This window comes from Desarmillaria tabescens (genome assembly GCF_030435595.1).
Source record: "Desarmillaria tabescens strain CCBAS 213 chromosome Unknown EV420scaffold_15, whole genome shotgun sequence".
Taxonomy (NCBI): Eukaryota; Fungi; Basidiomycota; class Agaricomycetes; order Agaricales; family Physalacriaceae; genus Desarmillaria; species Desarmillaria tabescens.
In genome coordinates, this window is record NW_026848314.1 from 435,538 (window position 1) to 463,011 (window position 27,474).

Here is a 27,474-nt window from a genome sequence, read left to right on the forward strand (position 1 = left end):
TTTTTGAAGGGTGGCTACATACATTTAGTTACGACAAACGAGGACCGTGCTGTCTGGTGACGGGTTTTTCAGCATGGACGCAGTAAATATTGAATAGAGCTGCGAATTGCAGCCGGCGTTACAATAACAATCTCCCTAATAGACTTTCCTTGGACCCAATTTTGTGGAGGGCTTCAATTCAATGAGACATCAGACGTATCTACGTTACCTAAAGGTTCCAGGGCCTAGGATCATTTAGTCAACGGAAATAATTCAAGATCATCTGGGGGCCGAAGACACAATGGCTCACCGCATGCAATCTGCGTCTGGGCTGTTAACTTGGATTTACGAAAGGATACATCACAAGGCAGACAGAATCAGCAGAAGGGATCACCCTGGAAGTTCTAGGAATATGCCATGACGTCTACGCTTTACATTGCTACATGAATAGCATCCGGTGTATCCTGTTGAAGGCATTGTCGGGAGTGAAGTCATTTTTCGAGTCGTTCATATGTGAATTTGGGGGTAGGGAGGCACAGATAACACACAGAAGGTGGAGTAAGGTGGAGTCAAAGGAGCGCTTGTACCTTTGCCACATACTTTGCCGGGTCTCCCGGCTTGGCAGTGACATTTTACTGTATCCCCATCAAGATTCAGTACAAGCAATTTAGATCACCAGACCAGCCCCGCTCAAAAGGCTCTATACAGGAATGGAACGTACGACAGACGGAAAGCGCACAGTGGCTTGAAGGTCGAACCGAACTCGACTGTAAATCAATTGCAAATTGAAATCGGCTTTCGAAAACTATGCGTCATCGATTGATTAGTGGCCTTGGATCAAAACAAAGCGACCTTTTACCAGCTACGACCACAGGATGCCTGGAGACCGCTCACCTAGACGGCGCTATGACGATCACAGCCCAGAACGTGGAAGGAGGGGGCGTGAGCACTCACCTCCACATGCTCCCACCTACAGACGAAGTCGAAGTCGGAGCCCAATAAACAAGCGGCGGAAATACTCAAGGTCAACTTCTCGTGATGGAAGGAGACCAGATTCTCGGGACAGGAGACGGTCGACCTCTCGTGACCGGCGGAAGAGAGAAGGAAGGCCACGGAGAAATAGGTCGTCGTCGTCATCCAGTGCATCTTCCGTTGACAAGAAGAGGAAGAAACGGCGGAAGGACAGCAAGGAACGACGAGAAAGAAAGGAACGGAAAAGGGAAAAGAAGGAACGCAAGGTGTGCATATCCTCTTGCTTTTCGTATTATCTTGCACTTACGTTCACTTGAAGAAGAAGAAAGCCGTGGTTCCTCAGTGGGGCAAATACGGAATCATATCTGAGATTGAGTACGCGTTGTCGACTCGTCGTTTCACCATTCGTTCACCAACGTTTCAGTATATTTTCCAAAGGCCCGGAATTCCATACATGGCTTGTCGAAGAACGTAAGATAAACCCTGAAACAATTTCGAAGGATCAGAGCAAGAAGGAATTCGTGCGGTTCGTGGAAGATTTCAATACCGGTTAGTTCCTGCTCGTAGTGTCTGTTCTCGCTAAATGTTTACCGTACTCTAGCAACGCTCCCCCATGAGAAATACTACAACATGGAGGCATACGAACGGCGCATGTCTGCATTGCGCTCGGGAGAGTTCGTTCCTCCATCAGACGACATGTATGACCCTCAAGCCGACATGAAGGCGATCAGTGGCGCCCACAAGAAGAAACTGGTGGAGCGTGAGAGCTACATGAGCCGTGAACAACTTATGGAGCTGAGAAAAGTGCAGAATGAACGAATCGAGGTCAGTTCTGTCTCTTAGTGAATAAATCGTCTTGGAGGTGACCTCTTTCTTTCTCTTTAGGCCGGTAAGATGAAATTACTGGGCATGGATATAAAGCAAAACATGGGAGTACGGATGGATGGGACAGCTTTTGAGTAAATAAATAGTAATTTGTACCAATACGTCACCGTAGCCGGTTCCAACTGGAACACATGCATATGATTATAATCCGCAATTCGCCTCGACTACTCTTTCTTTCTCTACCACTACTACCATGAACAAGAAAACCGACCTCCTTGTCCTTGGTGCAACAGGTAACAAATTCCTGGGATTTACTTTTCTTGTCTAACGTCGTCCGGCAACAGGAATAACCGGTCGTCAAACTGTTCGATATCTCTGCAGTCATCTCCAACGCTCGACTTTTACTTTTTCCATCGCCGGCCGCAGGAAGGACGCTCTCGACGCCATCGTCGCAGAGTTTTCACTGCCAGAGTCGGTCGATGTGCTGCAAGTGGATGTTACGAAACCGGATCAGGTCGAGGCGGCGGTAAAAACGACCAAGGTCGTCATCAATACTGTTGGTCCATATTGGACGTATGGCACACCGGTGGTTAGGTGTGTGGTCCTTTTCTTTCTCTATTCGTTCTGCTGATGTCCAGCAGGGCCTGTGTACAGAATGGCATACACTACGTTGACCTCACTGGAGAGCCCTTCTGGGTGAAGGATATCATTCAAGAGTACGTCTCTCTTCTACCTCTCCATTTTTGCTACAACCTTTGCTTCCGCAGATTCGACTACTTCGCCACCAAAACCGGCTCGATTATCGTGCCGACATGCGGGATGGACTGTATACCCAGCGACCTCTGCGTCTACCTCGCTTCCAAGACCCTTCAGGGCCCCATCGACAACTCGACCACCGCATGGCACTTTGACGGAACAGCTTCAGGAGGCAGCCTCGCGACAATCTTCACGATGATCGAGGATGTCCCGACTGCGAAGCTTCGCTGGGCTATGTCTAATCACGCTCTGAGCCCTGTCGTCGGCGTTCCTCAGAAGAAGCCGTTCAAATTCGTACGAAAGCTGCACATACCTTTCAGTAACGAGATATTGGTGGGCGGACAGTGGTTCATGGCGAACGTGGATAGGGCGATCGTGCAGCGGACGTGGGGGCTGCTTGAGTATGACGCGATGGAGGCGCGGTTGGAAGGAGACTCGGAGCGGCTGGAGGCGGCTGAGAAGGCCAGGTATGGTCCTCTGTTCACGTATGACGAGCTGGCTATCAGGCCTAACGTTCTCGTGGCTGTCTTTGCGCCATTACGCTTGCTCTTGGGCATGATGAGCCTGATGATTTCCCCGGTGTGTGTCAATGCCAGTCACGCAGTTTTCGATGCTCACTCTCGCGTAGATACGCTTCGTCGTCAAGAAGCTTCTTCGCAAACCCGGAGAAGGCCCTACCGACGCAGAAGTCGAACTGGGCGGTCTGGAAGTGGTCAATATCACACGGTCTGGGTCTTCGTACGCCAAGACAACGTTTAAAGGGCACGGAGATCCAGGGTATCTTCTTTCCTGCGGTACGTTTTCCGCCATTCTACGTAGGCAACGCTAACTCTGTGGATCTTGCAGTTATGGTGGTAGAAGCAGCGCTATGTCTTCTTCACCCAGAGACGATTCGGCCGTTTGCGCGGCGCGGTGGTGTCCTAACGCCAGCTTCAGCGATGGGAGACGTATTAGCGGAACGGCTGAATGCGACAGGGCACATTGAAATCGAGAGCGTCATCCTTAAGGACGGACAGGATAACAGGAAGACGATTTGAGTGTTGCATTATTTAGTTACGAGCTTGGATCTTTGGACGCATATACGAACTATTTCCGGGATATGTATGTCACAAGTGTTTCTCGAGCCAGGAATCGTCAAAGCACCACGACATCAGCAACGGTTCCGTCAGCGCCACGAGCGTCGCAGGAGATACAGGCCGTAGAGGAGATGGGCGAAGAATCTTGTATTTCTGGGTCAGTGGTACTGACGATATCGGCACCTGGATATGCCTTGAAGTGGATAAGCTCCGCGAGTCGAACAATAAGCTACCTGTTGGGATACTGAAGAGATGTTAATAAGAGGGAAAGCTGCATGGAATTCGGAGTGCACCTGGTGAACTGTCCTTTTTCATCTTTTCTATCTTCCTAGAAGTAGCGGAATTGGACGAAAAGTCAGAGTTGGCAACGACAGGGAGTCTCTGCATGGCGGCAGGAAGGAACCAGTTCCGATTTCCGATTCGCGTCGCGTCTCTCACGTGAGGTACATTTGGTTTAGATTTATTTCAATTTACCTCTATATATTCCAAGCCATAAATAAATCTAAGGATGGTCTAGTTGCGCCGGTGCACCAAGGATTGTCTTGATCATTCCCCTCATAATTCCTGTCCCGTCCTCCGTCTTGAGCTCCTCATACCAATCCAGTGTCTCCTGCGGGTCGCCCAGCTGATGTGTCACCCCAGACCGCTTCCTCGCACGTAACACCAGCTCTGCCGTGCGGTCCCCCCGCTGATCCTGAAAATCTCGGAGCACAGCACGAAGGGTCTCGATATCTAGTTTCGTCGACGGCGACGCAGGAGATATCCGGTGCTCACGGAACAGTTGTTGAAGAACGAACGCATCTTCAAACGCCTGACAGCCTCCTTGCCCTAGGTCTGGACAGGTAGCATGCGCGGCGTCGCCGATGAGTAGGGCACGCCCTGACTCAAGGTCGACGAGCGTGGGAAGCTTTTTGGTGTCGTGTATTTCCACGCGTGCCATCTTGGAGGGGTCCAGCCGCTCAACAAGTCTTTGGACAGCTGGATGCCAGTGACCAAAATGTTTCGCGAGGGTAGAGCGGTATTCTTCTGGACGTTTAGGCGCGGAAGATAGAGGAAGAGGGACGTCGAAGAAAAAGTAGTAATGTGTCGCTGACATGGGCATGAATGACACTCGCTTGCCCTCTCCGACAAATTGCGTCCAGTTATCGTTTGATATCAGTCCCTGTGGCTCGACATGAAATCAAAATATAAGCAGAAAAGCGTAAATCAAACCTCGAACTCCTTCATTTCGATAGGCCCGTTCCAGTTCACATATCCGACATAATCTCTCTCGATCTCTGTCTTGGTGACCTGATTGCGCAGCTTAGAATGTGTTCCATCTGCGATAACGACAAAGTCGGCTGTCTCTGTCGTCCCGTCTTCAAACGACACTGTAACGCTGTCCTCGGAAGTCGAGTACGATACGGCGCGCTTCTGAAGGTGGATAGGTGCTGGAGCATTGGCATCGAGGAGCATCTTCTGCAGCTCAGCTCGTGCGATAGGATACGCCCGCTGTTTCACCTGCAAACAAATTCTCCGTTCAAGCTCTAACCATCAGTGAGATCCCACGTACCTCCTCGTACAGGGGTAGCAAGCTGAAATCGCAGTACACCTCGCCACTATCCCACTTCCGATAGCTCATCCTATTCATCTGACCAGACACCCTTTCCACCTGCTTAAGTAGCCCAAGCTTAGCAAGAACCTTGACGCCGTTACACCAGACTGAGATAGCCGCACCAACGGGTCGGAGGTCCGAGACTCGCTCATAGACAACAGTTTCGTGGTCATCCTGCTGTAGGGCAATGGACGCTGCCAGCCCACCCATACCGGCTCCGATGATGCATACCTTCATGGTGGGAGGGAGGATGGCGATCAAAGGAGCTTGATTCACCTTTATCAACAGCTCCGGATCCGATATCCAAATCGGTCTAGAGCTTCGCGCACCCCGCGGCGTGCTGGATTTGTGTACGTTGCAATCCGGGGCATCGGTGGTAATGGCGACAGCCTAGTATGTTTTGGGAAATCTCTAGAGCACCTTCAGCGTCAAAAACAATGTATGACGGCCCTATGGGCGCTGCTTCACTGAAAGCGCATGCATAAGCGGCGATGGCAGTCATGGTGAGGAGAATGGTCGTCAAGGTATGTTGTGAGGACGCTTCAAAGTCGACAACATTGAAGGTAGATATGGTGGTGGTAGGAAGAGGAAGAGATCATCGCTTGAAAATCATTTCCCATTTTTTCCTCAAAGTGGTGAATAAATAAATAAATATGCAGGTACATAATACAAACTGGCCTTTCTTTCCTTACTCCAACGGTTTTCGAAGTCGCGGAACGTATTTCCCATAAATTCAGACGCATATTGCTAGAAATTCGCTGCTTCAACCTCGACCATCACCTGCTTTTTGACGAACTTCCCACCGTTGCACCAAATTGGCAGTGTCCCGCCCCAGAATAGCGGATACTTCGTCAACGATGTGACCACGATAGAAGATCATCCTCCAAGGTTGTTATTTCAGATGCATACAATAAGGACGCGACGGTGCAAAGGGCTGGAGACGATTCCAAAGATGGCCTCAGTCACTCAGTCAAAATTGCAAGGTACGTCGAGCATTGCGTTCTCTTCTGATTGATTTCAATGCTTTTTTCAGGGAGGAGCACAAAACGTACAATTAGGCCTCGAACAAATTTTGTGTAAATGTTCGTAAGAAAACAGAACGGGTCCCACTAGTCCTTGCAAATATTCCCGGTGGTACCCAAAGCAAGAGTAACGCGACGTGGAGGTACAGTCGTCAGACAAGAAGTAGAGGTCCAGTATCGATGTCGATGCCGGTGTGAGTAGAGAGTGATGGTTTGGACCCCGTAGCTCGTTCTGGGATGATTGCATGCAGAGAACAGTCATAGGGAGGTCGTCAGTCCGAACCTGGACTCCCGCCCAAACCAGTTTCACCTTAGCAACAACAGTCATCTCGCTAGCCAAGACGAAAAATGGCCCAAAAGTTGCGGATTAGCAGCAACGGATGCTCCTTCAGCCGTATTTTCCGTCGTATGAAATCAAAGTTATGTGAGTTTCGTCCCAGTCGCTATTGCACAACCATATGCTAATATGTGCTTCTAGCACATCCTCTGAAAAAGCGTCGAATGTCGACAAGGGAAGCTCCCCTCCAGAATGACGCGGCTCCAGACGCGCCAAGGTCCACACAGCTAACGGCAGTACAAATCCAAAAACTCCTCTGTGACGTATACTCTGCTGGCTCCAGCCAAGAAGCGCCCACCTTCTTGCAGCGGAGCGTTTTCGCTATATTTCATGACTTGTTAGATATGATTGAAACCTTCAAGCTCGATGATTGTGAAGCCGCTGATGAATTGTTGGCGACATTCTATGGTCTAGATTGGGGGGACGTTTGCGATTACTTGGGGTTGGACAGTGATGATGGCGACGAGCAATTTCGGGAGGAAAGCCTCACCTGCGTCAACCTTCCAGAGTCCGTCCAAGAAGAAATGCACGATATGATCAGGCGAAGCGTGCAGACCAGTGTCTGTCGTCGCACCTATCACCATGTTATGCCGGTAAGCTCGTGTATTTCCACTCTACGACTTTGAGCCATTATATCTCTTTAGGTAGTTACAAAGAGCCTTTTGTTGCTCGAGGGACTTCTACACACATACATCAGCGACAAGTTATGTCTCGACGGAACTACCAAGGGAGGTTTCATAGATATCATGATTAGATACCAACACAAAACGATCCTCATCTTCATCATAATGAAGCAACGGTTCTGTTTAGAGCGTCCTTCTCCAGAACTTCTTGCACAAGTCCTTGCAGAAATGAGCGATGAGTAAATACCTCTAGCAGAGTCTCGAATCTGATGCCTTGCATAGAGATCTTTGCACTGAACGAGAAATTATCGGGTTTCTCGTTCCCAGTACATGCCACAGTCTCTGACTTGTCGCAGTGCTTCTATTATTGCTACACAGGTATGATTGCGTTTTATGACGTTGGTTCTTCTCACTTGAAATGCGATGTAAGAGATGAATTCATATCCCTAGGGAACTTCGATCTGGCTGCAAAGCTCGGGTTTGACATCGAAAACTCTGGTAATCTAAGGACTGCTTTGATGTTATCATCTTGTGCGTGCTACTCCTGCACGTGTATATACGACGCGCTCATGAGCCAGGACCTATAGTCGCCTCCGATTTCTTCTCGATATTGCTAGAGGGACTCTATTGCTATTCAGAGACCATGGCAGAGCACTTACGCCCTTTGGGAGGCCCTGCACTTGTCAGAGAAAACCTTCGTCTTTCATATACAGCTCGCTAACTGCTCTTCCCCTATGTCCGCTACAAAGCAGCCCGAGTCACCTCGTCTTATCAACACAAAATTATCAAATCATTCAAAAGGATAGTGCCGGGGGCCAAAAAGAAGAGGGTAACAGAATATCGAAAGGCGGTCGGAATCACCCACACAGTCCTCTGTTACATTGGATTGGCGTGGATTCCCGAGGATGGTCTGGCGAACAGAAGCGGGAAGCTGGACTTGGCTTCGATTAAGGATCTAGCACCCGGCGTTATTTTGCGATATGAAGTTAACGATAGTAGCGTCATGGTCCGCCTTCATGCCTTGGAGACTAGGGTCGACACCGGTGAATACACCTTCTTAATGAGATGCGAAGAGGTCCAGGCTCGTTATTTCCAATTTCTCGAGAGGTCGATATACTTATCCGTTCATGCTAGGCGTATCGCAGTTTCAACCTCGATTTATCGACATCTTGTTTCGATGCGGAGACAAAAACGCTGATATCAGCGATTCTCAAGATGGTTCAAGAGTGCTTACTGAACATTCCTGTTTGTGCTTTCATTCCCGTGAACCCGTAATTGCATGGTTTTGATAATAATTTCAGGTTCCATTTACCACATCAAGTCAGGGAGACGACTGGGTGGACTGGGTGAAGGCATGCAACACTCTGCAGGAAGTGTACGCTATTCTGTCAACTACTGTGGGAGATGCAGAACGCGAGGACGCTTTGAACCTTCTCCGAGACAGGTAGGTTTTGTACCAGGATCATCGGAACTGTGCACTCATGTTTTGAGTAGGTTATCAGTATTGTATCCCCAAAGTGTCGACTGAGGTGTTTATCGGCAAAGGCGTGAAGGCCAGATTTGAAAGGGCGAGCATCGTTGGTACCGTAGCCAGGAGTTCGAATTTGAGGAGGACGACGTCCCTTAAACCACTAGAGATGTTAGAGCAGGAGCGTCGTCGCGACATGTTTATGCAAACAAGCACAAATGCTGACAGTTTCGCCCCTTTCTTAGTTTCACATGGACGTCGACATCAAACTGTACTTGAAGCCTCGCCCCGCCCACTCCAAGTTTGGCGACCGCCCGTGGATGCTACTAAATTCTAGTTTTCCCTATGGCCCCTTCTGCTCATGGCAGAGAATTCCCCCAGATGCGACCGAAATGCACACTGTCCATTCTCCCATATTAGCTGCTGCCCTCACCAAGTTTCATGTAGAAATCCTCCCTAAATTGCAAAAGTTCCATCCAGAAATACCACGAATCAGGGCTGCAGCAACCGCTAGCGCTTTCAGTGTAGTTCGCTGGGAAGGTTTTGATGCGGTAATGCAGGCCCAAGATTTCTTTGCCTATTGTCAGTACCAGCCCGTCAAGCTCATGCTCGGCGACGAAGCTCCTCCTCCGCCTACTCGGTCCTTCACGAGCACCACGCACTCCCCAGAATTTCAGAAACTTTTAAACGATACCCTATTCCCATTACGTTGCGATATCGAGCTGGTCGATCTTGATACAGACCTCCAGCGGCTTCTTTGGACAAGCATTCTTCTAGAGCTGCTAGGCAATCTTAGTAAGTCCTTCTATGTCGCACTGATTGCGTTCACTTTACAATCCCTGGACCAGAACCTTTGCTAGAATTGCAGGACTATTTCCACAGCTGCTTTCAAAGTATGTAGAATCATCCTTTCCCGCATCTTGTCTTGACTTCATAATCAGAGAACCCGATCGGTTACGTCTTCGGATGCATTGAGAGATACGTACTTCCTCACTTGGACGGATGGATTGGTGGTGGAGAGTCTTTTGACGATCAATCGAACCTTGGTTGCTCAACAACGTCATTGCTTAAAAACGTGAGGTGCCCCATTTACAGCTTCCTCATTTCACTCACAAAGTTTGCGTAGAGAAAGATCAAGGTAGACTGATGACGGCATTCCATTTCCTGTACTTTTACCCACCTGTATCAATCCGCATCAATGTCAACGTTCTTTACAACAGAGGGTTCTACAGCGGAAGCCTAAGCGCCAGTCTGTCCCTACTGAAGTCCAGCTCCAGAGGTGCCAGGGAATTATAAGTATCCATTGGACGCTGGCGAAGCCGTGTTCCCACTAACATGATGGAGATGTCGAGCTCATCAACCTTGATATGGGCGTCTAGCGACTCCTATGGACTAGTATCCATATACTTTTAGCGAAAAATATCAGTGAGCTTTTTATGATTTGATGCCCGCTATCCGCTTCACGTATTCTGTATTAGTTCCTCTTTTAGATCTGACTCGGAAAATATAGAGGTTATAAAAAGTAGGTAGAATTGCCTTTTCCGCGCTGTGTCGTACGGAGATTTTCCCATAGGAACAATTACGTAGGCGCACCTCATCAGATACATCAGTCAGTATATGTCTAATCGACGAAAAAATCAAGTGCAAGTCGCCCTAAGTACGCGTCTCAAGCTCCACCAGTACCGAGTCAACAATTAGTACAAGCACAACGACTTCGACATTCGATAATGAAGAGAACCCGTTTCGTTGTGGTCGCTCAGACTATGCCGTTGTTTGTAACCGCGAGTCCGCCCATTTCGATCTTCAGTGCGAATTCACTCGCGGATAGGATACAGAGAAAAACCAAGACAGAATAATAGAGGCACATCCGGACACACAACCGCAAGTATCCCCCACGTAAAGGTTGGCGCTGGTGCACTTCTATAATACACCTCCGAATTTTGTTCTATGAAACGGCTTGGTTGAGCGGGCACATGATTCAGCTCAGCTCTATATAAAAACCTATCATCATCATCACTACACGACACGATACCATCTAGATACTTATATACGACGCCGTTACAATCACAAAGCTTACGGGGTTGTTACATAGCCGCTTTCTATCCTCAAGGATGCACGTGAGGATCAAAAACTGTGTCAGACTCTTTGGAGATGCTGACAAGAAGTCGTTGGCCCGGGTTCTAGTGAAATGCAACATCAGATATACTCGTAGCAGTGAGGGGATATAAGAAACATACTTTTTCAACTACAGACTCGTCCATAGTCGCATTCTTTTGGCTCGAAGAGAACTGCATTTGTTCCAAGGGAATCGGATAAGATCGTGTAGTGCTGGTGGCCATAGATCCAAACGTATTTGAGACATCAGACGACCCTTTTGCGCGCACGCTGTCACGGACATTCAAAGATGCCAACAGCGAGTTTGTATACACTGATTAAATGTCAGTCGCGGACGAACTGGTAATAAATAGTAAGACCATTCACATTTTCCGAGAGAGAGGAACACTCCTAAATATATGAGTGAAGTTGGGAACAAGGCGAACTAATATATATGAGGATCAGATTATGGTAGAATACCATTGTGGCAGCACAAAAGTTACCGTGATGAGGGTAGTAGTGGCCGTGACGCTGTTGGGAAATGAGCCCCTTGGGTAGCCATACTGCAGTCGGAGAGGTAGTTCACTTACGCTGAGAGTGCACCAGCGTTGATGGAATATATCATCAGTGTCTTCACCATAGAATCTGTCCTGATTACGTTATGAGCATGTAGGGAGAAATCAAATCAAGAAATCAAACAGACTTCTTAAACCCCGTGCGGTTGGCTCTCAGGAGCCAGCACAGAGCGATGGCGATTGAGACATCGGCAGTAGTAATAGATACCAATGCAAGATACATAATCCACAACTAGAACGGCAACGTTAGGTCAATGAGGTTTCTGATGCGTGAAGACTCACGTCTTTTTCAATGAAAACGTGAAAGCTCTTCCCGTTCACCAAGCTAGTTGATGTGTATTAGTATCAGGGGCACAAAGGTACAAGGGTGCTACACACCCAAGTGTCGCGTTTACTGTTTTAGCCAGGAATTAGTATACAAATAAGTAGCGTATGTTCTTGTACGCACTCATTCCACCGGCTAGATACATAAGATGTAAACATTTTTGCAATGCTCAATAAAAGTTACGATGCTCACCAAATACCTCGAAGATGAGTGCAATAAAAAACCCAGTTAAGATCTTATTCCTCTTGCTTACTGATCATAACCAAAAACAAAATAAGTGGGAAGGAAGAGATAGCTAAGCATAAGAAAACGTACAGATGTAGATCCTCATTGCAAAAAAGCTTCAAGGTATGGACTTTTATTAAAGGGAAAATGGTAATGAGACGGCGTAGAACCCACCTTCGCACGAGCAAGCCGATTATGGTCTTCGGAGAAATTATTAGCGGGTAAATATGAATAGCGCGAGGCTCTTACCGTGACATAGATCAAGCCCTAATGTCAGGGAACATGAGTAAAACTTTTTTTAAATATCAAACGTTGCACCTACGAATAAATTCCTGAAGAATACCTTTTGAGAACTAGGTCGATACACTTAAGGAAGAAACACACCAAACTGGTATTTGCAAAGATGCCGGATTCATGTAGTTGGAAATCATGTAGTAATACAGCGCGTTTGCCGACATGATCAGGTTAGTCGTATCTAGAACACTGTCCGTGTATTTTTTGTCAGCACATACGCACAAGGCAACCCTAATGCTCTGACGCACAGCACTGATATCACCTATATATGGAAATTTGTCATAGGATACACGATATTGAGAAGAAGTCACCTACAAGAGCTTTAAAGTACCATGGATCGGAGCGTTGGTTTCGAAAGTACAGGAACGTTTGCATGAGAGTTATACCATATAACCTGTATGTGATCAGACAAAGCGGCGCGACACGCGCTTGAAGGAGACGCACGCAGCCTCAAAGAGGTTACCAATATAGGGCACCCCAAGGATGATGTTCATATTTGGTAGATGGACGGAGGTCATAGCTGGATGAGCCACGGATAGCGGTTACATTCTTGGGTTTACGGTTGAGATATATATCCAATTCAACAGGACCTAATCGTGGTCAGCACTGAATGAAATCCCGCACAGATCTTAGTTATTGATATTATGGTCTCAGTCTCTGATGGGTAGCTGCGGCGGACCTGTAATTACGATATGAGCTGAAGCAGAAAAGGGCACAAAAATAGACGAACGCAAGTACGCCCATAGCGCCAGCTACAATGGCACAATCTGAATCCCAACCCCTTCTCGGCGCTAGGTTTTCTGATGATCAATTGTCGGCGTCGCTGGATGTCACGCTATGGGGCTAAATTTTGATTTCCTCCGATAAACAACAACAGCAAAGTGGATCATAAGCGTGCTTCACGGGAATCTATCGAAAACACTCGTACTGAAGGACCTAAATTTAGAGCCTAGAGCCGATATGGCCCATGCCATACCATCTCTTCATCATGTTATCCTAGATTGTTCCGTGAGAAAAAGCAGAGAGTCGTTTTCCAGACACTCACAAAAGCAGTACGAGGGAGGAAAGTATCCACTGTCCATACAAACCATGATTTGCTTCCTGCCCAAAGCCATGCCCGAGGGTTGGCTTTGAGAGCCTCCGGTACTACGCTCTTGGCATAGTCTTCAGCACTCATGGCGCCTCCTGAAGGGATCCAAGACATAAGATGAGAAACAACGGAAAATGTTGGAGGACAAAGACCTTGAGATACCTCCTTTCGCTTTCCAAGGACGATAGATTCGATGGATTTGTACAACGAGTTATCCGGAAGAGGATTCAGCTTAGTCTCGATGATGTCGCTTTTCACGCTGCCAGTACATAACTGAAGGAGTGAAAGTTTGGATTACTAGATGAATAACTTGATTTTTAATGCAACGCTCACATTGACAACCTTGATACTATGCGAGGAAGAATTGTTTACGCGATGGGTCAGTTTCAGAGCATAGGTAAACGCACTTGAAAGGAGACAATTCAATACGCAGCGTGTTCCCAAATGCATGAAGAGCTGCCTTCGAGGAACCGTATGTAGAACCGAAGGGATATGGCGTTACACCGGCAACGCTACCGACTTGAAGAATACACGCGTCACCCGAAGCAATGAGAAGGGGCACAAATGCTTTGACCATACGCATCGCGCCGAACACATTGACGTTGTAGAGATCTTGTACTCGGTTCATATCGAGATCAATTGCGGATGATAAAAAAGCTAGAGATATCCATGTAGATAGAGATGAAGAAATATGCTTCGAGAAACAGACACACTTTGACCGCTATACCAAGATGAGTAAAGGAAGAACATAAGCAAGTGAGGGCTTACGCGTTATTAACCAATATGTCGAGTTTCCCTCCAGTGATTTCTGCTACTTGGTCGCGAACGCGGATGATCTGCTCGTCGTTCGTAACATCAAGAGCAAAGGTCTTTATGCCAGCGTTCGATAGCTCCGATAGTGCAGCTTCATTACGGGCTGTAGCAAATACAACAAGACCTGGAACCAGAATTTTCATTTCATGATGCGCCTGAAGCAAAAAGGCACCGGCTTGCCTTGTTTGTGGAACTCTCGAGCAAGAGCATTTCCAATGCCTGTGCTGCACCTAAAACATAATTGTTAAGTAAAACAGCCTTGCATTTAGACGGTCGTACCCTGTAATGAGCACTGTTTTTCTTGGAGACATGACTGGAGGTAGTTGAGGCTGTAGAGGCGCTTATTACGCCGAAAAGTGCAGCGTACCTCACACTCATGGGAACGGTGGTTGATGAACGGCCCGTTCGGGTAATTACAGGGACACCGGGGAGTGTCGAGGGTCCTGATCTGATCAACTGGCTAGATCCCGCTTATCGTGATTGTTGATCCTATCCCTCAGGCTGTCTCATGTTTAAGTTCAATCTACAGCGCCCTTCTCCTATCGATTGATCCTTGAGAGATACATTGTAGTGGTGAGTGGTTCCGCTCGCTCAGGTTTTAAATGCATTCGGTCGGATTTTCCACGAATGGAGCAAGTCGTGTTTCTCAAAGTTGTATAAAGAATGTCTGGCAACTATGCTGTCCAATAAGCCTATCTAACTATGCACGCTACCGGAGAATATGGGATGTCTGAAAGATCAAAGACGCATGCGTTAGCAACTAATCCTCTCTTTGGCGGCAATTCAGAGTCCCTGGCCTTGTCTGACAAAATTTTACTCTCGTACAAACGCGCCATGGCTATTGCCTCTGCTTATGGTACTGTACTTAATCTACTTACTTTCCAATTTCTGCTTATACTCTGCTCGACAGATTTATCTGTGGAAGACGTGTTGACCTTGTCCCCGAAATACTGGAAGTTTCATACGGATCCAGCTTTGGTCATGGATGGTGCAGCTGGCACCCTTCTTACCATTCACTTCAATCTGTGTATCGGCACTCTGGCCATGCACTCTGGAAAGAGACACGATCTCAAGCCAATCCTGCAGCAACTCTTGTCATTCAAAGTCTCGTGCGTATCTTATGATGAATACAACGTCTAAATCCCTGACTTCGAAATGTAGAGGACAATATTGTTTGACAGAAGTTGGTCATGGTCTCGATGTCTTCCATCTCGAAACTACAGTGACCATGTTATCAAACGGCGATTTCGTCCTTCATACCCCTTCCAATAAGGCAGCGAAGTAGGTTTTATAGTTTTCCTTGATCATAGTCTCACTCTGATCATCTCTCTAGATTTATGCCCCCAACAGTGCCCTGCGGAATTCCATGCATCGCTATAGTATTTGCACGACTCGTCGTCGGCAATGCAGACCGCGGAATCAAGCCTTTCTTGGTTCCTATACACGATGGCGAACATATGCATGCAGGTGTCCAGTGCAGGTACCAAGTTCGAGAACTTCCTGTGTATTCTTTTAAATAATTGTCTTTTCAGAGCCTTGACTCAACGCGGCGGGTCTAATCCCGTGGACCACGCGATGACCAGTTTTGATCATGTTCGCCTTCCAAACACTGCGCTACTTGGCAATATGGAGGGCGCTTGTTATGGATATCTATACTTAGAGTCCGTAACTCCTTTCTCGGCAATCGGCCCGCTCGTCCATCAAGAATGTTCTCGCAGTATTATATCTTCTACACGTTTCTCTCTCTTTCTTGCGTAGTCTGTACTTCTCTAGAACACTCTAGATAACTAAAATGTAGCCTATATACAAGGCATCCAGTAGCTACAAGAATTCATTCCTATTTTCATTCCGAATTATCCTCATTTGAGTGAACCTAAGTTTGGGAAGACTACGCTGAACGCTTGTCTGTTCCTACTTATTCAGTTACGCTAAACGCTTGCTGAGACCTAGAAGAATACGCTGAACGCTTTTCTTCGACTATTCGGATTCCTTTTGGTAGAAAACCCATATATTTTGATCTCAAAGCCAGTTACAAATCACTACCGTCATCTACGCGACGTACTAACTAGCTTGATCATAACATTGGTGGACACATTGGGACCTACCTTGTAAAGGAAACCGACGATAACCGCAACATTGATTCAGCATTCTCCCGATTCATTGAGAATCTACTTCGCGCTAATCACCTTAATATGACCTCCACAGATCCCACCTCTCCTATTCCACCTGAGACTGAAGTTAAGCCACCTTTCCCTGGCTTTGCAGATGAACTCACAGACATCTCGACATCCTTCGACACCGACTTGTACGACGCAAACGTTCTTGTAAAGGCCGAGAAGAAATGGCCTACCTCAGTGCCGTTATACACCCTCGCTCGTCATTCACAGGCATGAGAACGGAAGGATAGAGGTGTTGAAATACTCAACGACATTCCGGAAATAGGAACCACCATCAGGAAAGCCCGTGCACTTAATTACGGTCAAGCATTCTTCACTTTCAATAATGACATCAAGGACCTCAACTCACTTCTGACTAATGTCCTTGCAGTTGCGACCCCTCACAACAATGGCGAGGCAGTATATTTGCTTGACCCCGAGGCCTACCGTGCTTTTCGAGGGAAAATGGCAACTAGAAGGCATATTGCAGCTGAGGCCATTCGAGAATATGGATACCTTACCCTGCCAATCCCATCCTGGCTCTCGGATATTTCCACAGCTTTCAATGCGAACGATTTTGAGTTATACGCGCTTCAATTTCGAATAGCCATTGAAGAGTTCCTATGGATGCTCGATGACTGTTATGATTGGAGAAACCACGAAGTGAAACATCAACTTGACAAGAACCTCATCGCCGAGCGTGATCAAGCTAGGAACACTGCACGCTCATCTCTGAATCCGGAAATCCATCGGGCTACCTCTCGCCAGCCTACTCTACTGCGCAACAGCACAACGCCAACTCCGCAAAACTATGGTATCAATTGGGGCCCGATTCGACGTGCTGCAACTGGAGAACCTGAAGGGTTACCATTTCGCTCATTTGGAGAGATTCCCTCGCGGCGAGCCGCAGAACTTGTAGGACAGCCTTCACTACCTGTCAACACCATGCTTAATCGCTCACACGGTTTCAGCCAATTCGGGCATGACAACCTTCGCTCCAGCTCATATCAGCCACCGACACCTACCTTCACCTACCCTGAAACCCCAAAGACTCTTAAGGATGACAATCCAGTCAACGATGGCTGGGGGGGAGAAGAGCAAGAGTGCAACGAGCAGGAGGCCAAACCACAGCAACCGAACGTGTCCATCCCACCTCGTAATCCAAATGATAAGTTCAATCATTCTACAAGCACCACGACAGAAGTCCATTTCAACACTAAGCTCAAAATGAGTGACGTACCGACTTGGGACGGAAACGGTGATACCATCGTTAACTGGCTTTTGAAGGTAAATGATCTATCCCTGTGGAGCAAATCAGTATTTGATGAGCTAGGACGAGTAGTTCCCAAACGACTCACTGGAGAAGCGGAAAGATGGTACTATTCCTTGCCATTCTCTTATCGTATTCAACTTGAACAAAATTGGGGCCTTCTCCGTAAAGCCATTACGGATTATTACATGAATCGACCTTGGTGGGAACGTCAGAAAGACAAGGCTCGTGCAGCTACGTACCGAGAACCGGGCTTTACGCGAGAAACTCCAAGTCAGTACTACATCCGCAAGTCGGAAATGCTCAACACTGCTTTCGATCTGTTAGATTCAGAATTGATTGCTCAAGTCATGAATGGAGCGCCTGCAGCATGGAACACGGTACTCACTACTCAACTCTACCAGACGGCTGTTGAATTCCAGTCGAGCATCAGATACCACGAAGACCAGCTACTAAGGCTCGACCCCAACTTTCGAGGTCGAAATCTAAATGCATATGAGAACCGTTTAGCACAAGAACGACGAAATTACCCTCCTTATTCATCACACACGCGACTCATTGGGTCCTCAAAGGCAATCCCTCCTCCTCCATTCCCAAAGGACGACGCAAATATTACGAAGCGCAAGAAATCACCTCGTGAAGTGGGCGCCAGACCGTGTCGTACTTGCGGAAGCTTAGAACATTGGGATCCCGAATGCAGGCACCGAGACGAGGGGAGGAGAACTGCCAGAACTCGATTAGCCTCCATAGCTACCGAGGACCTTGAAGCACAAGATGATTATGATGATTTGTTCTATTCACTTGAAGCTGAACAGGATTTTGAACAATCCCTTCAGATTACTGACGCTGAATGCAGGAACATCGGATCGTCAGCCCTGGGGGGAGTTAATCAGCAAGCTTCGGAGATTTACAAGGAGGAGGCTACACCAACTGTCAAGAGCTTCCACGTCGCATCCAACACTTCATGCGCACCGTATACAAGGTGTAATAAACCGAATCTGCAGACCAGAAAGGAAAGACGGCGTCTAGAAAGGGTTCAGAAGAGGTTTCAAAGAGTTTTCCACACCACCTATCAAATGCCTATGTCTTCAGCTGGAGGCTCACTCTTGGAACTCAGGAAACATATGCCTCGACCTTCGGGCTGCACGTTCCTAGGGAGTAAGGCCACTTCCGCTCTCGCAGGAATTAACGGCATTGATAAAGACATACTAAAGGTTATCGTCGACTCAGGATCTGACATCACGTTAATTTCACATGATACTCTCCAGAAACTATCTTCGCACCCAAAAATCCGTATTGGTCAGAAAATTAACCTGATACAAGTCACAGGAAGGTCAACGATCTCTGGTTATGTGAACATCGATCTATTCTTCATTACCAAGCAAGGACCAGTAAAGATTAATGTTGATGCATACGTGGTAAATGGGATGTCTACTCCTTTCATTCTGGGAAACGACTTCGCTGATCAATACTCCATCTCTATTCTTCGTCGAGGAGGATCCAGCTACCTTTCATTTGGTGATACCGGCCGAGAACTCGAAGTAGAGAGCTCCACAGCACCATCTACTATCGATTTCGAAGGCCAAGTGTTCAAGGTACGCGTCTTGATGGAAGCCAGTAGTCGCTTGGCAAAAATACGAGCCCATCATAGATCCCAGAAACTCAAGCGGAAGGCACGGCAAGGCAAATCGAGAGGCGAGGTACGAGCAGCCGAAAGAGTAGTCATTCCTCCCGAATCCAGCAGGAAGGTACCGGTAAAGGCAAACATTGTTAGCAATGGTACCTCTCTTTTTGTGGAAAAAAGCATTCTTCAGGATTCCAATCAATGGCAATTCTACGGTTCACCTGACTCACTCATATCAGCCACTGACCCTTTCCTTCACGTCTCGAATTTTTCAGATAGTCCCATTGTAATTAGCCAAGGAAAACTACTTGGAACGGCGCACAATCCGAGTAATTGGCTTGATAGATTCAAAGATACAGGAGAATTGGCGAAGAAGGAAGCACATGCGACGTTAATAAAGGAATTGGTAAAGGCACGGAGTATGACATTATCTTTTGATCACCACCGATCCGCCACAACTGAAACGGTTCGCAGTGAATCTGACATCACTTCTAAGGCCCAGCGAAATGCGTCAGAGCCAGATGACCCCGCAGCTTCTGAACCTATCGAGGGTGGTCCTAAAACTTCCAACACACCACCAGAAACTATTCCATCTGACCAAATACTAAAGGAATTAGACATATCCCCGGACTTGGCCATCGAGCAACGCACACAGCTTCAGGAAGTCATTATCAAGAATAAATCAGCTTTTGGACTTGATGGGAGACTCGGAACTCACGATGCAAGAGTGGAAATCCGACTCAAACCGAACTCACAACCGGTCTCTTTACCCCCATTTCCGGTATCTCCTGCTAATCGAGAAGTCATGGATAAGCAGCTCGATTTATGGATACAACTAGGTGTTATTGAACCTTCTGATAGTCCCTGGGCTGCCCCTGCGTTTATCGTCTACAGGAATGGAAAACCACGTATGGTTATTGACTACCGGAAACTCAACGCACAAGTTATTCCTGACGAGTTTCCCTTGCCAAAGCAGGATGATATCATGCAAGCTCTTAGTGGTGCTCAATGGCTAACCACTCTAGACGCTCTGTCTGGATTTACGCAACTGATAGTTCAGGAGAATTCGAGGGAGAAACTAGCTTTCCGTTGCCATCGGGGGTTATGGCAGTTTACTCGGATGCCCTTTGGATATCGTAATGGGCCCAGCGTTTTCCAATGAGTTATGCAGAACGTGCTAGCTCCGTTTCTATGGATATTCGCTCTCGTATACATTGATGATATCGTAATCTTCTCACTTTCATTTGAGGATCACCTAACTCACGTTGATCGAGTCCTCCAGGCAATTTCCTCTGCTGGTATTACACTCTCCCTGCCAAAATGTCATTTTGCATATCAGTCCCTTCTTTTATTAGGACAGAAGGTATCGCGTCTAGGTATGTCAACTCATCAAGAGAAAGTCGAGGCTATTCAGATGCTAGAAACCCCGCAGAATGTACAAGAGTTACAAACCTTCTTGGGAATGATGGTATACTTCTCTGCTTACGTTCCATTCTACGCCTGGATTGCCCATCCGTTGTTTCAATTATTGAAGAAAGGAACACCCTGGAAATGGACTGATCTACACGACGAAGCCTTTTCACTGTGCAAACAGGTTCTAGCCAATGCACCTGTCCGAGGATACGCTACTCGAGGACTGCCCTATCGAGTCTATACTGATGCATGTGACTATGGACTCGCAGGCATCCTGCAGCAAGTACAACCGGTTCTTATTCGGGATCTCCGAGGAACTAAAGTCTATGATCGCCTCAAGACTGCTCACCAGAAGGGCGAAGCTGTTCCCCAGCTAGTACCATGCCTATCCAAGGAATTTAATGATGTTCCTCCGGTGAACGCATGGGCTACTTCCTTCGAGGAAACTGTCGTACACATTGAAAGAGTTGTCTGTTACTGGTCTAGGGTTCTCAAGTCTGCAGAACGGAATTATTCACCCACCGAGCGAGAGGCACTGGCTTTAAAGGAAGCATTGATTAAATTCCAACCCTACATTGAAGGAGAACAGCTTTTGGCCATCACTGATCATGCGGCATTAACTTGGAGCCGCACATTTCAGAATGTCAATCGACGACTATTGACTTGGGGCACCGTATTTGCGGCTTACCCTAATATGCACATCGTTCACCGTGCCGGGCGTGTCCACTCAAACGTCGATCCTATCTCCAGACTTCGCCGACGGCTTCCCCCCGCAGGATAGCCCTTCCTCCAAGAATATATCTGCGGTTGACCTCACCAAGTCTTTTGAATCGGATCCTATGCGGAATATGTTCGAGGAACTAGGAGAAAGATTTGAGGAGAAACTTCTCACTGTAGGGGCAAAATTCGTGGACTCGTTAGTTGCCCATCCTAATGACTTTGCTGTTGACTTCGGTAGCATCCCTATAACACATATTAATGACAAACTCGAGATCGATATTCCCTGGTCGGCAGCCCGAACACATAACATCTTAGTGGGTATTTCGAAAGAAGAATTGAATTCATGGCACGAAGCTTACGCCCTTGATGTGTACTTCTCCGAAGTCATTAATTCTTTACAGAAACCGGAGTCCCTTATTCGACCACCGTACCCACAATATTTCTATTCGGATGAAGGCTTACTTTATTTCGAAGACAGCAATGGAAATAATCGACTTTGTGTACCTACTTCGATGCGAATTCAATTAATGGATGAGATACATAATTCCTTTACAGAATCGGCACATGGGGGATACCACAAATGCTACAACAAGCTTGCAATGACGCATTACTGGCCCGGCATGTCAAAAGATCTGAAGAAATATGTCAGTACTTGTGATATATGCCAAAAATCGAAACCTCGCCGGCACGGTCCTATAGGATTACTGCAACCTATTCCCATACCGACTCGTCCATTTGAAGTAGTATCCATGGATTTTATACCCGAATTACCCAACTCCTCAGGATTTGATAACATTCTTGTCATAGTAGACAAGCTCACAAAGTACGGAATCTTTATTCCTTGCTCTACATCGATCTCTGAAGTCGATACCGCACGACTATTCTTTCAACATGTCATTTCGAAATACGGGATTCCATCTCAAGTCATCACGGATAGGGACTCACGATGGAGAAACTCCTTTTGGAAGGAGACTTGCCTACTTATGGGAATGAAGAGGGCCCTGACTACGGCACACCATCCTCAAGCAGATGGTCAGACGGAGATTCTTAATCAAGGATTGGAAATAGCCCTCAGGGCTTACGTCGGGCCGGAACGCGATGACTGGCACAAATACCTCGACGGACTAGCGTTATCCTATAACACAACACCACACACGAGTACGGGATATGCTCCCGGTTATCTTCTATTCGGATTCCTTCCTACTACAGAATCTACCTTGCTAGCGGACCCCAAATTTATTCCGAGGGACCTTGGAAAGACAAAACAAGACGGAGATTCCTCAGGTCAAACTCGCAGCTCATATGAAAATGATAAAGCTGTCAACTTCGTAGAGCAATTTCAAGCAGAAAGAACCCGGGCGAAGGAAGCTTTGAAATTAAGTCAGGCTTTCCAACAAAGGAACTACAACAAAGGAAGGTTGCTAACCGAATTTGAGGAAGGAGATCAGGTGGTTCTTAATCCGCATACTCTTGAACTATTGAAAGAGGTTAAAGGACGGGGAAAAAAACTTCTCATGAAGTATGAGGGACCTTTCGAAGTCATCAAGAAGATAAGTCTGGTAACCTATCAATTGCGATTACCGGCGTCTTATGGAATTCATCCGATCATCAATATCGCTCACCTAGAACAGTATCACGCGTCTCCTGCCGAATATGGTGATCGGCCTACAAAGCGACTAAATCGCCAAGACTTTGACGACCTTCCCGAGATGGATGTTGAAAAAATCGTAGCGGAAAGAATGTTCAAAACGTCAGGAAAGCATAGACGTGTCCGGAAATTTCGAATACGATGGGTTGGGCTGCCAGAAACCGAGGACGAATGGAAAACAAAAGAAGAACTCAGGAACGCGCCACACGTCCTCCAGGAATGGCTGCAATCAGCACAACGCGTTGTCAATGACGAACAACAATGAGAATTTCGATGTGCACATAGCAGCCAGCTAGCTCCTGAAGTTTCTAGCAAGTATCTCTTTCCTATTTCACACAGAAGCAGCTACGGACTGGGGGGGCTCTGTTATGGATATCTATACTTAGAGTCCGTAACTCCTTTCTCGGCAATCGGCCCGCTCGTCCATCAAGAATGTTCTCGCAGTATTATATCTTCTACACGTTTCTCTCTCTTTCTTGCGTAGTCTGTACTTCTCTAGAACACTCTAGATAACTAAAATGTAGCCTATATACAAGGCATCCAGTAGCTACAAGAATTCATTCCTATTTTCATTCCGAATTATCCTCATTTGAGTGAACCTAAGTTTGGGAAGACTACGCTGAACGCTTGTCTGTTCCTACTTATTCAGTTACGCTAAACGCTTGCTGAGACCTAGAAGAATACGCTGAACGCTTTTCTTCGACTATTCGGATTCCTTTTGGTAGAAAACCCATATATTTTGATCTCAAAGCCAGTTACAAATCACTACCGTCATCTACGCGACGTACTAACTAGCTTGATCATAACAGCGCTAAGGATCCTAGATCTGCTTTTTTCTCCAACATATCACGAGTTATTACCGGAACTTTGTGCATGGGCGCCTTCGGTGTCTCGGCAATGAGCGTTGCTTCGTGCGTTGGGGCAAGATACAGCCTCCGGAGACAAGTCATAGACCCTTCCACCGGTTCTTCAAGGCCCATAATTTCCTTCAGCACTCAGTACATTCCGGTGCTTTCCGCAATCACACTATCTTTGGTCTTTGATAAATTTTGCGCCTATGCGAGGATGCTCTTTATCTCGGAAACCAATCCTGTCCTGCGGCATTGTGTCGCTGCGATCTTCAAAGCGACTGTTGTCAAACACGCCAAAGAGATCACGTTGACTCTTGGAGACCAGTGTGGAGCTCAAGGGTTGTTCGCAGTCAATCAGCTATCGTCTTTGCATGTAAGTAATTCGTACTCGATGTTTGCTCATTCGGTAATTATGTTCACCCAGGCGAATTTGCGTGGTGCATCCATAGCTGAAGGTGACTTGTTAGCTATTTCTATCCGTGAGTAACATGGAAGTGTTCCAGCGGTCGCTCTCTTCTAACTTTTTTTTTCCTTTCAAGGGTTTGGGATGGAGATACTTCTAGGCCGTGTTTCTATCCCCCCACCAAAGGACCCCACCTCCCTGCTGGCTCGACACGAGACAGCCTTGATAGAAGAACTCCGGGCTTTAGTGTCTAATCCGCTCGGGCACCGAAGTGCCACAATCCAGTCCATCGTCCTGCCTCAGCTTCCCTTACTTGTTGAAGCAATTGGACATCGTATGGCTTTTGAGGCGGCAACTCAAAGCGGCATAGATGGAGAAGTGATGGCTATGTTCATTGCGAGCGTTATTAAATCCGATGCTTCATGGTACATCGAGAATGGGTGCCTGTCGCGTGCCGAACAAAGGAAAATGGAAGCTCAGGCGGCCATGGCTCTCCTTCCGCGCTTGGAAGAGCTTCTGGCATGGCTTGATTGTGATGACTACGTTACTGCGCCCATGGTCTCCGACGAGATGTGGAATTCTCATATCCAAACTCTGAAAGTGTATCATGGGCAGCGGCCTGTACAGGAATGTGATCTTTTAGAACGAGCCAGGCTTTGAGCTGGATATGTACTTTGTTTTTTAGTCTACACAAATATATTTAAAATGTTTCAGGCCTCACGTTCGAGATGAAAGGAATTATTTATGGTAGAACTACTCAAATCGCAACCAGTATGGTGATGTACCTCATAGGTGACAGTTCCCTCAAAAACGGAATCGACCTCCAGGATGATGAAATCAGCATTGGTCGACAGCCAAAGATAGGTAGAGCCGGCGATGAGTATTTCAGACTAGACTCGGAGATAGGTGCTTTTACCCAAGTCACTTAGGCGGAATCCAGTTTTGATTCTTTCTCATCACCGGACACAAGAGAAACCATAGGAGCAAGATCGAAAATTTTATATTCAGGAGTCATCAAGGAGACAAATCTACAGCACGTCGTGCTCCTCAGAAAGTGTTACTAATAAAGGATACGGGAAAGTAGTAACTCTTCTGTTCTGTACGCTCTCGAGAAACTTATCAGGAACAAATTCCGGGGGTAACTCCAGAGTGTGCCGCAGCAGAATTTTCGATAGAACGAGACGCATTTCTAAATGCGCAAGCTGCTTTCCAATGCAGCCGAAAGGACCTAGGAAAGCCGTCGATAAGTCTGTGATCACATGAACCCAATAGGAAACTGACCATGCGAAAAGGTCATCATTGCCCCTTTATTCAGGCGGGAACCTTCACCGAGTCCGTCTGGAAGCCAGCGCTGAGGCAAGAATGCAAATGGTTCCGGATAGAAATTATCTTCGGAAACCATCTGGCCCCAGGCTGGAATACCAATGATCGTGTCTTGGCGAAAGTACTCCCCTTCGATGCTCGCACCACCCTTTGGAACCAAACGATAGAACGAGCCTAGAGGTGCGCCAAGACGCATTGACTCCATGACCACGGCGTTGAGGTACGGAAGGTCCTGAAGTGCTCTCGAGTCCAAGATTTCGCGGTCACGGAACACTTGCTTCAGCTCCTCTTGTAGACGATGTTGGACATCCATATTCATGGCTAAGTAGAAGAATGAGAATGTCAAAGCGGATGAAATCCCGTTGGTCCCTGGTATAAGATGAGCTTGATAAGGTATCAAACCAGGCAGAAGGGCTTACCTGCTTGAATCGCCAGGATCGTTTCTTTCCTTATGTCAGCGTCGGTGAGTTTAGTGATACCATTGGGTCTATCGCTGAGCTTTATCTACAATTAATTGCAAACCGCTGAAGTAGAGAAATATAATTTACCAAATGTGTCATGAGGTCAGCCTGTTGAGAACCCAGTCGCTTACGGCGTTCCACACTGCGACGAACAACGTTGTCCATTATGCGAAAGATTCGAGTTGCCGGGAGGTGCCAGAGGACATGAAACAATGACGGCGACTCCCCCAACCTAATCGAACAATGTGAGAAGAATTCCAGATGATCTTCAACTGCGACGAACGCTTCAAACATCTGAGCTTCAAGAAGAGTGCCTTCCACAAGATGATCATCATCACCATTCATTAGGAGGTCCTACAAGGTCGTAAGCTCGGTGATCATGGACGTAGTCATGACTTACCATATCGTATGTGTCCCCGAAGATAATTTCATTCTGTTGCGGCCTGATATTTACTAGATGTACATGATACCATTGTAAAAGAACTCTTACCGTCACGTCATGAGACCACTGTTGAAGCGCCAGTGACATGTCAACACATCTCTTCAACCTCGAATTCTGTTGTCGGGTCGTGAGAGCCTTCAACAGATTTTCTGTGCGGCGCTCAAGCATTGGTTCATAGTCAGATAGTCTAGAAAAAGGACAAAAATTAGCAAAATTCGCTCCTTGGTATAGTGGGAGTATGTATACGCTTCTGCTGTAAATGCTGGTGCCCAAAAGTGTCGTTGGCGAACATTATGTGTCTCCTTATCTTCGATGAAGAACAGCCCATATCCCGGCCCAGAAAGATTATATGCAGCACTTTTATTCCATGCCGACGCCGTCGAATATATCATTGCTATGGGCTGAGAACTGTAAATGGACACCGTATTAGGTCCTGAATAGATGATCATTTCATATTCATTCGCACGAAGTCCATGAAACTCACCAGTTCTAACAAATTTCCCATACTTTTGATGGAGCGCTCTCATCCTGCGATATCTATATCCAGAAGACACCATAAGGACCATATTCAGACTCGTAATGCGATGCAAAAGAGGCCCTGGAATCCGGTAAAGAGGATGGAAAGGGCAAATACGATACACAATAGTTAGCATGCCGATAGTTAACAAATGAATTCCTGAGAAATATGCCGAAAATTGGACCGCGTGAAGGAAAGAAGTTCCAAAGACGATCTTGTAACATTCAGCGACAAGGCAGGTCCAAAATATCATGGATAAAAGCGCGACATCGCCGCGGACAGGTTTGCGATGTATATAAACTGTTGTGAACTGTAAACACGAATCGATTAGTGATTTTGGCGCGTTCTGAGGAGGAAATACTGAACGTACCAAACCACAGAGAAAAGCATTCGCAGACCAAAGAGCCGGCATGATTCAGATGCAGGATCCTGCAGTGTCAGATAAATCCCTTGGTTTCTATATGCTGCAAGCATCAAGACATCACGGGTGAGAGCATAAGCTCATCCAATAATACACCTAGACAGTGCACAGGAACAAGAATGATTAGGGTTTCCGGCATCCATAATGATAGAAATCT

The 27,474-nt window shown here is 46.9% G+C and overlaps 11 protein-coding genes across 11 annotated transcripts; 7 read left to right on the forward strand and 4 right to left on the reverse strand.

The window, feature by feature from the left end:
* The first annotated feature begins 834 nt into the window (after nucleotides 1–834).
* EV420DRAFT_310193 (uncharacterized protein) lies at nucleotides 835–2,090 on the forward strand. The gene is made up of 4 exons (XM_060481640.1): nucleotides 835–1,217; nucleotides 1,271–1,500; nucleotides 1,553–1,776; nucleotides 1,837–2,090. Exons 1-4 carry the CDS (start codon nucleotides 1,018–1,020, stop codon nucleotides 1,912–1,914), a joined length of 732 nt encoding a protein of 243 aa, XP_060331460.1. The 5' UTR covers nucleotides 835–1,017; the 3' UTR covers nucleotides 1,915–2,090.
* Nucleotides 2,008–4,053, forward strand: EV420DRAFT_1539097 (Saccharopine dehydrogenase-domain-containing protein). Its single transcript, XM_060473033.1, has 6 exons — nucleotides 2,008–2,069; nucleotides 2,121–2,370; nucleotides 2,418–2,492; nucleotides 2,544–3,111; nucleotides 3,161–3,326; nucleotides 3,379–4,053. The coding sequence occupies exons 1-6, from the start codon at nucleotides 2,030–2,032 to the stop codon at nucleotides 3,567–3,569; spliced, it is 1,290 nt and encodes a 429-aa protein (XP_060331461.1). The 5' UTR covers nucleotides 2,008–2,029; the 3' UTR covers nucleotides 3,570–4,053.
* Nucleotides 3,984–5,591, reverse strand: EV420DRAFT_310326 (putative flavoprotein monooxygenase acting on aromatic compound). Its single transcript, XM_060481644.1, has 3 exons — nucleotides 5,161–5,591; nucleotides 4,821–5,108; nucleotides 3,984–4,770 (listed from the first exon to the last, which is right to left on the reverse strand). Exons 1-3 carry the CDS (start codon nucleotides 5,437–5,439, stop codon nucleotides 4,111–4,113), a joined length of 1,227 nt encoding a protein of 408 aa, XP_060331462.1. The 5' UTR covers nucleotides 5,440–5,591; the 3' UTR covers nucleotides 3,984–4,110.
* Nucleotides 5,592–6,332: 741 nt separating this feature from the next.
* EV420DRAFT_310208 (uncharacterized protein) lies at nucleotides 6,333–7,539 on the forward strand. Its single transcript, XM_060481641.1, has 3 exons — nucleotides 6,333–6,648; nucleotides 6,703–7,154; nucleotides 7,206–7,539. The coding sequence occupies exons 1-3, from the start codon at nucleotides 6,573–6,575 to the stop codon at nucleotides 7,425–7,427; spliced, it is 750 nt and encodes a 249-aa protein (XP_060331463.1). The 5' UTR covers nucleotides 6,333–6,572; the 3' UTR covers nucleotides 7,428–7,539.
* Nucleotides 7,382–8,808, forward strand: EV420DRAFT_310224 (uncharacterized protein). The gene is made up of 7 exons (XM_060481642.1): nucleotides 7,382–7,562; nucleotides 7,693–7,715; nucleotides 7,772–7,866; nucleotides 7,934–8,265; nucleotides 8,319–8,429; nucleotides 8,486–8,628; nucleotides 8,679–8,808. Exons 1-7 carry the CDS (start codon nucleotides 7,515–7,517, stop codon nucleotides 8,710–8,712), a joined length of 786 nt encoding a protein of 261 aa, XP_060331464.1. The 5' UTR covers nucleotides 7,382–7,514; the 3' UTR covers nucleotides 8,713–8,808.
* On the forward strand, nucleotides 8,809–9,997 carry EV420DRAFT_310225 (uncharacterized protein). The gene is made up of 4 exons (XM_060481643.1): nucleotides 8,809–9,447; nucleotides 9,501–9,545; nucleotides 9,594–9,727; nucleotides 9,779–9,997. The coding sequence occupies exons 1-4, from the start codon at nucleotides 8,904–8,906 to the stop codon at nucleotides 9,797–9,799; spliced, it is 744 nt and encodes a 247-aa protein (XP_060331465.1). The 5' UTR covers nucleotides 8,809–8,903; the 3' UTR covers nucleotides 9,800–9,997.
* A 632-nt stretch (nucleotides 9,998–10,629) lies between these two features.
* Nucleotides 10,630–13,063, reverse strand: EV420DRAFT_310485 (uncharacterized protein). Its single transcript, XM_060481646.1, has 19 exons — nucleotides 12,896–13,063; nucleotides 12,610–12,844; nucleotides 12,481–12,559; nucleotides 12,414–12,427; nucleotides 12,256–12,354; nucleotides 12,194–12,203; nucleotides 12,121–12,138; nucleotides 12,046–12,071; nucleotides 11,962–11,987; nucleotides 11,839–11,898; nucleotides 11,770–11,781; nucleotides 11,700–11,715; nucleotides 11,604–11,646; nucleotides 11,450–11,553; nucleotides 11,337–11,396; nucleotides 11,250–11,277; nucleotides 11,134–11,191; nucleotides 10,890–11,080; nucleotides 10,630–10,832 (listed from the first exon to the last, which is right to left on the reverse strand). The coding sequence occupies exons 2-19, from the start codon at nucleotides 12,681–12,683 to the stop codon at nucleotides 10,758–10,760; spliced, it is 993 nt and encodes a 330-aa protein (XP_060331466.1). The 5' UTR covers nucleotides 12,684–12,844; nucleotides 12,896–13,063; the 3' UTR covers nucleotides 10,630–10,757.
* EV420DRAFT_310471 (NAD-P-binding protein) lies at nucleotides 12,703–14,466 on the reverse strand. The gene is made up of 10 exons (XM_060481645.1): nucleotides 14,348–14,466; nucleotides 14,249–14,298; nucleotides 14,024–14,192; nucleotides 13,969–13,976; nucleotides 13,663–13,912; nucleotides 13,589–13,604; nucleotides 13,408–13,528; nucleotides 13,211–13,350; nucleotides 12,896–13,161; nucleotides 12,703–12,844 (listed from the first exon to the last, which is right to left on the reverse strand). Exons 1-9 carry the CDS (start codon nucleotides 14,377–14,379, stop codon nucleotides 13,108–13,110), a joined length of 840 nt encoding a protein of 279 aa, XP_060331467.1. The 5' UTR covers nucleotides 14,380–14,466; the 3' UTR covers nucleotides 12,703–12,844; nucleotides 12,896–13,107.
* Nucleotides 14,467–14,794: 328 nt separating this feature from the next.
* EV420DRAFT_1269317 (uncharacterized protein) lies at nucleotides 14,795–15,588 on the forward strand (the record flags this gene model as incomplete). The annotated part of the gene is made up of 4 exons (XM_060467496.1): nucleotides 14,795–14,924; nucleotides 14,979–15,177; nucleotides 15,230–15,349; nucleotides 15,402–15,588. 4 exons carry the CDS (start codon nucleotides 14,795–14,797, stop codon nucleotides 15,586–15,588), a joined length of 636 nt encoding a protein of 211 aa, XP_060331468.1.
* Nucleotides 15,589–23,715: 8,127 nt separating this feature from the next.
* Nucleotides 23,716–24,813, forward strand: EV420DRAFT_1269405 (uncharacterized protein; the record flags this gene model as incomplete). Its single annotated transcript, XM_060467503.1, has 3 exons — nucleotides 23,716–24,123; nucleotides 24,175–24,229; nucleotides 24,290–24,813. Coding segments are annotated over 3 exons (987 nt in total), but the record flags the coding sequence as incomplete, so codon positions are not given.
* A 327-nt stretch (nucleotides 24,814–25,140) lies between these two features.
* EV420DRAFT_1539120 (cytochrome P450) lies at nucleotides 25,141–27,445 on the reverse strand. The gene is made up of 10 exons (XM_060473034.1): nucleotides 27,267–27,445; nucleotides 26,864–27,206; nucleotides 26,626–26,812; nucleotides 26,428–26,566; nucleotides 26,338–26,370; nucleotides 26,221–26,291; nucleotides 26,025–26,169; nucleotides 25,896–25,974; nucleotides 25,435–25,845; nucleotides 25,141–25,381 (listed from the first exon to the last, which is right to left on the reverse strand). Exons 1-10 carry the CDS (start codon nucleotides 27,306–27,308, stop codon nucleotides 25,182–25,184), a joined length of 1,650 nt encoding a protein of 549 aa, XP_060331470.1. The 5' UTR covers nucleotides 27,309–27,445; the 3' UTR covers nucleotides 25,141–25,181.
* Nucleotides 27,446–27,474: the final 29 nt, after the last annotated feature.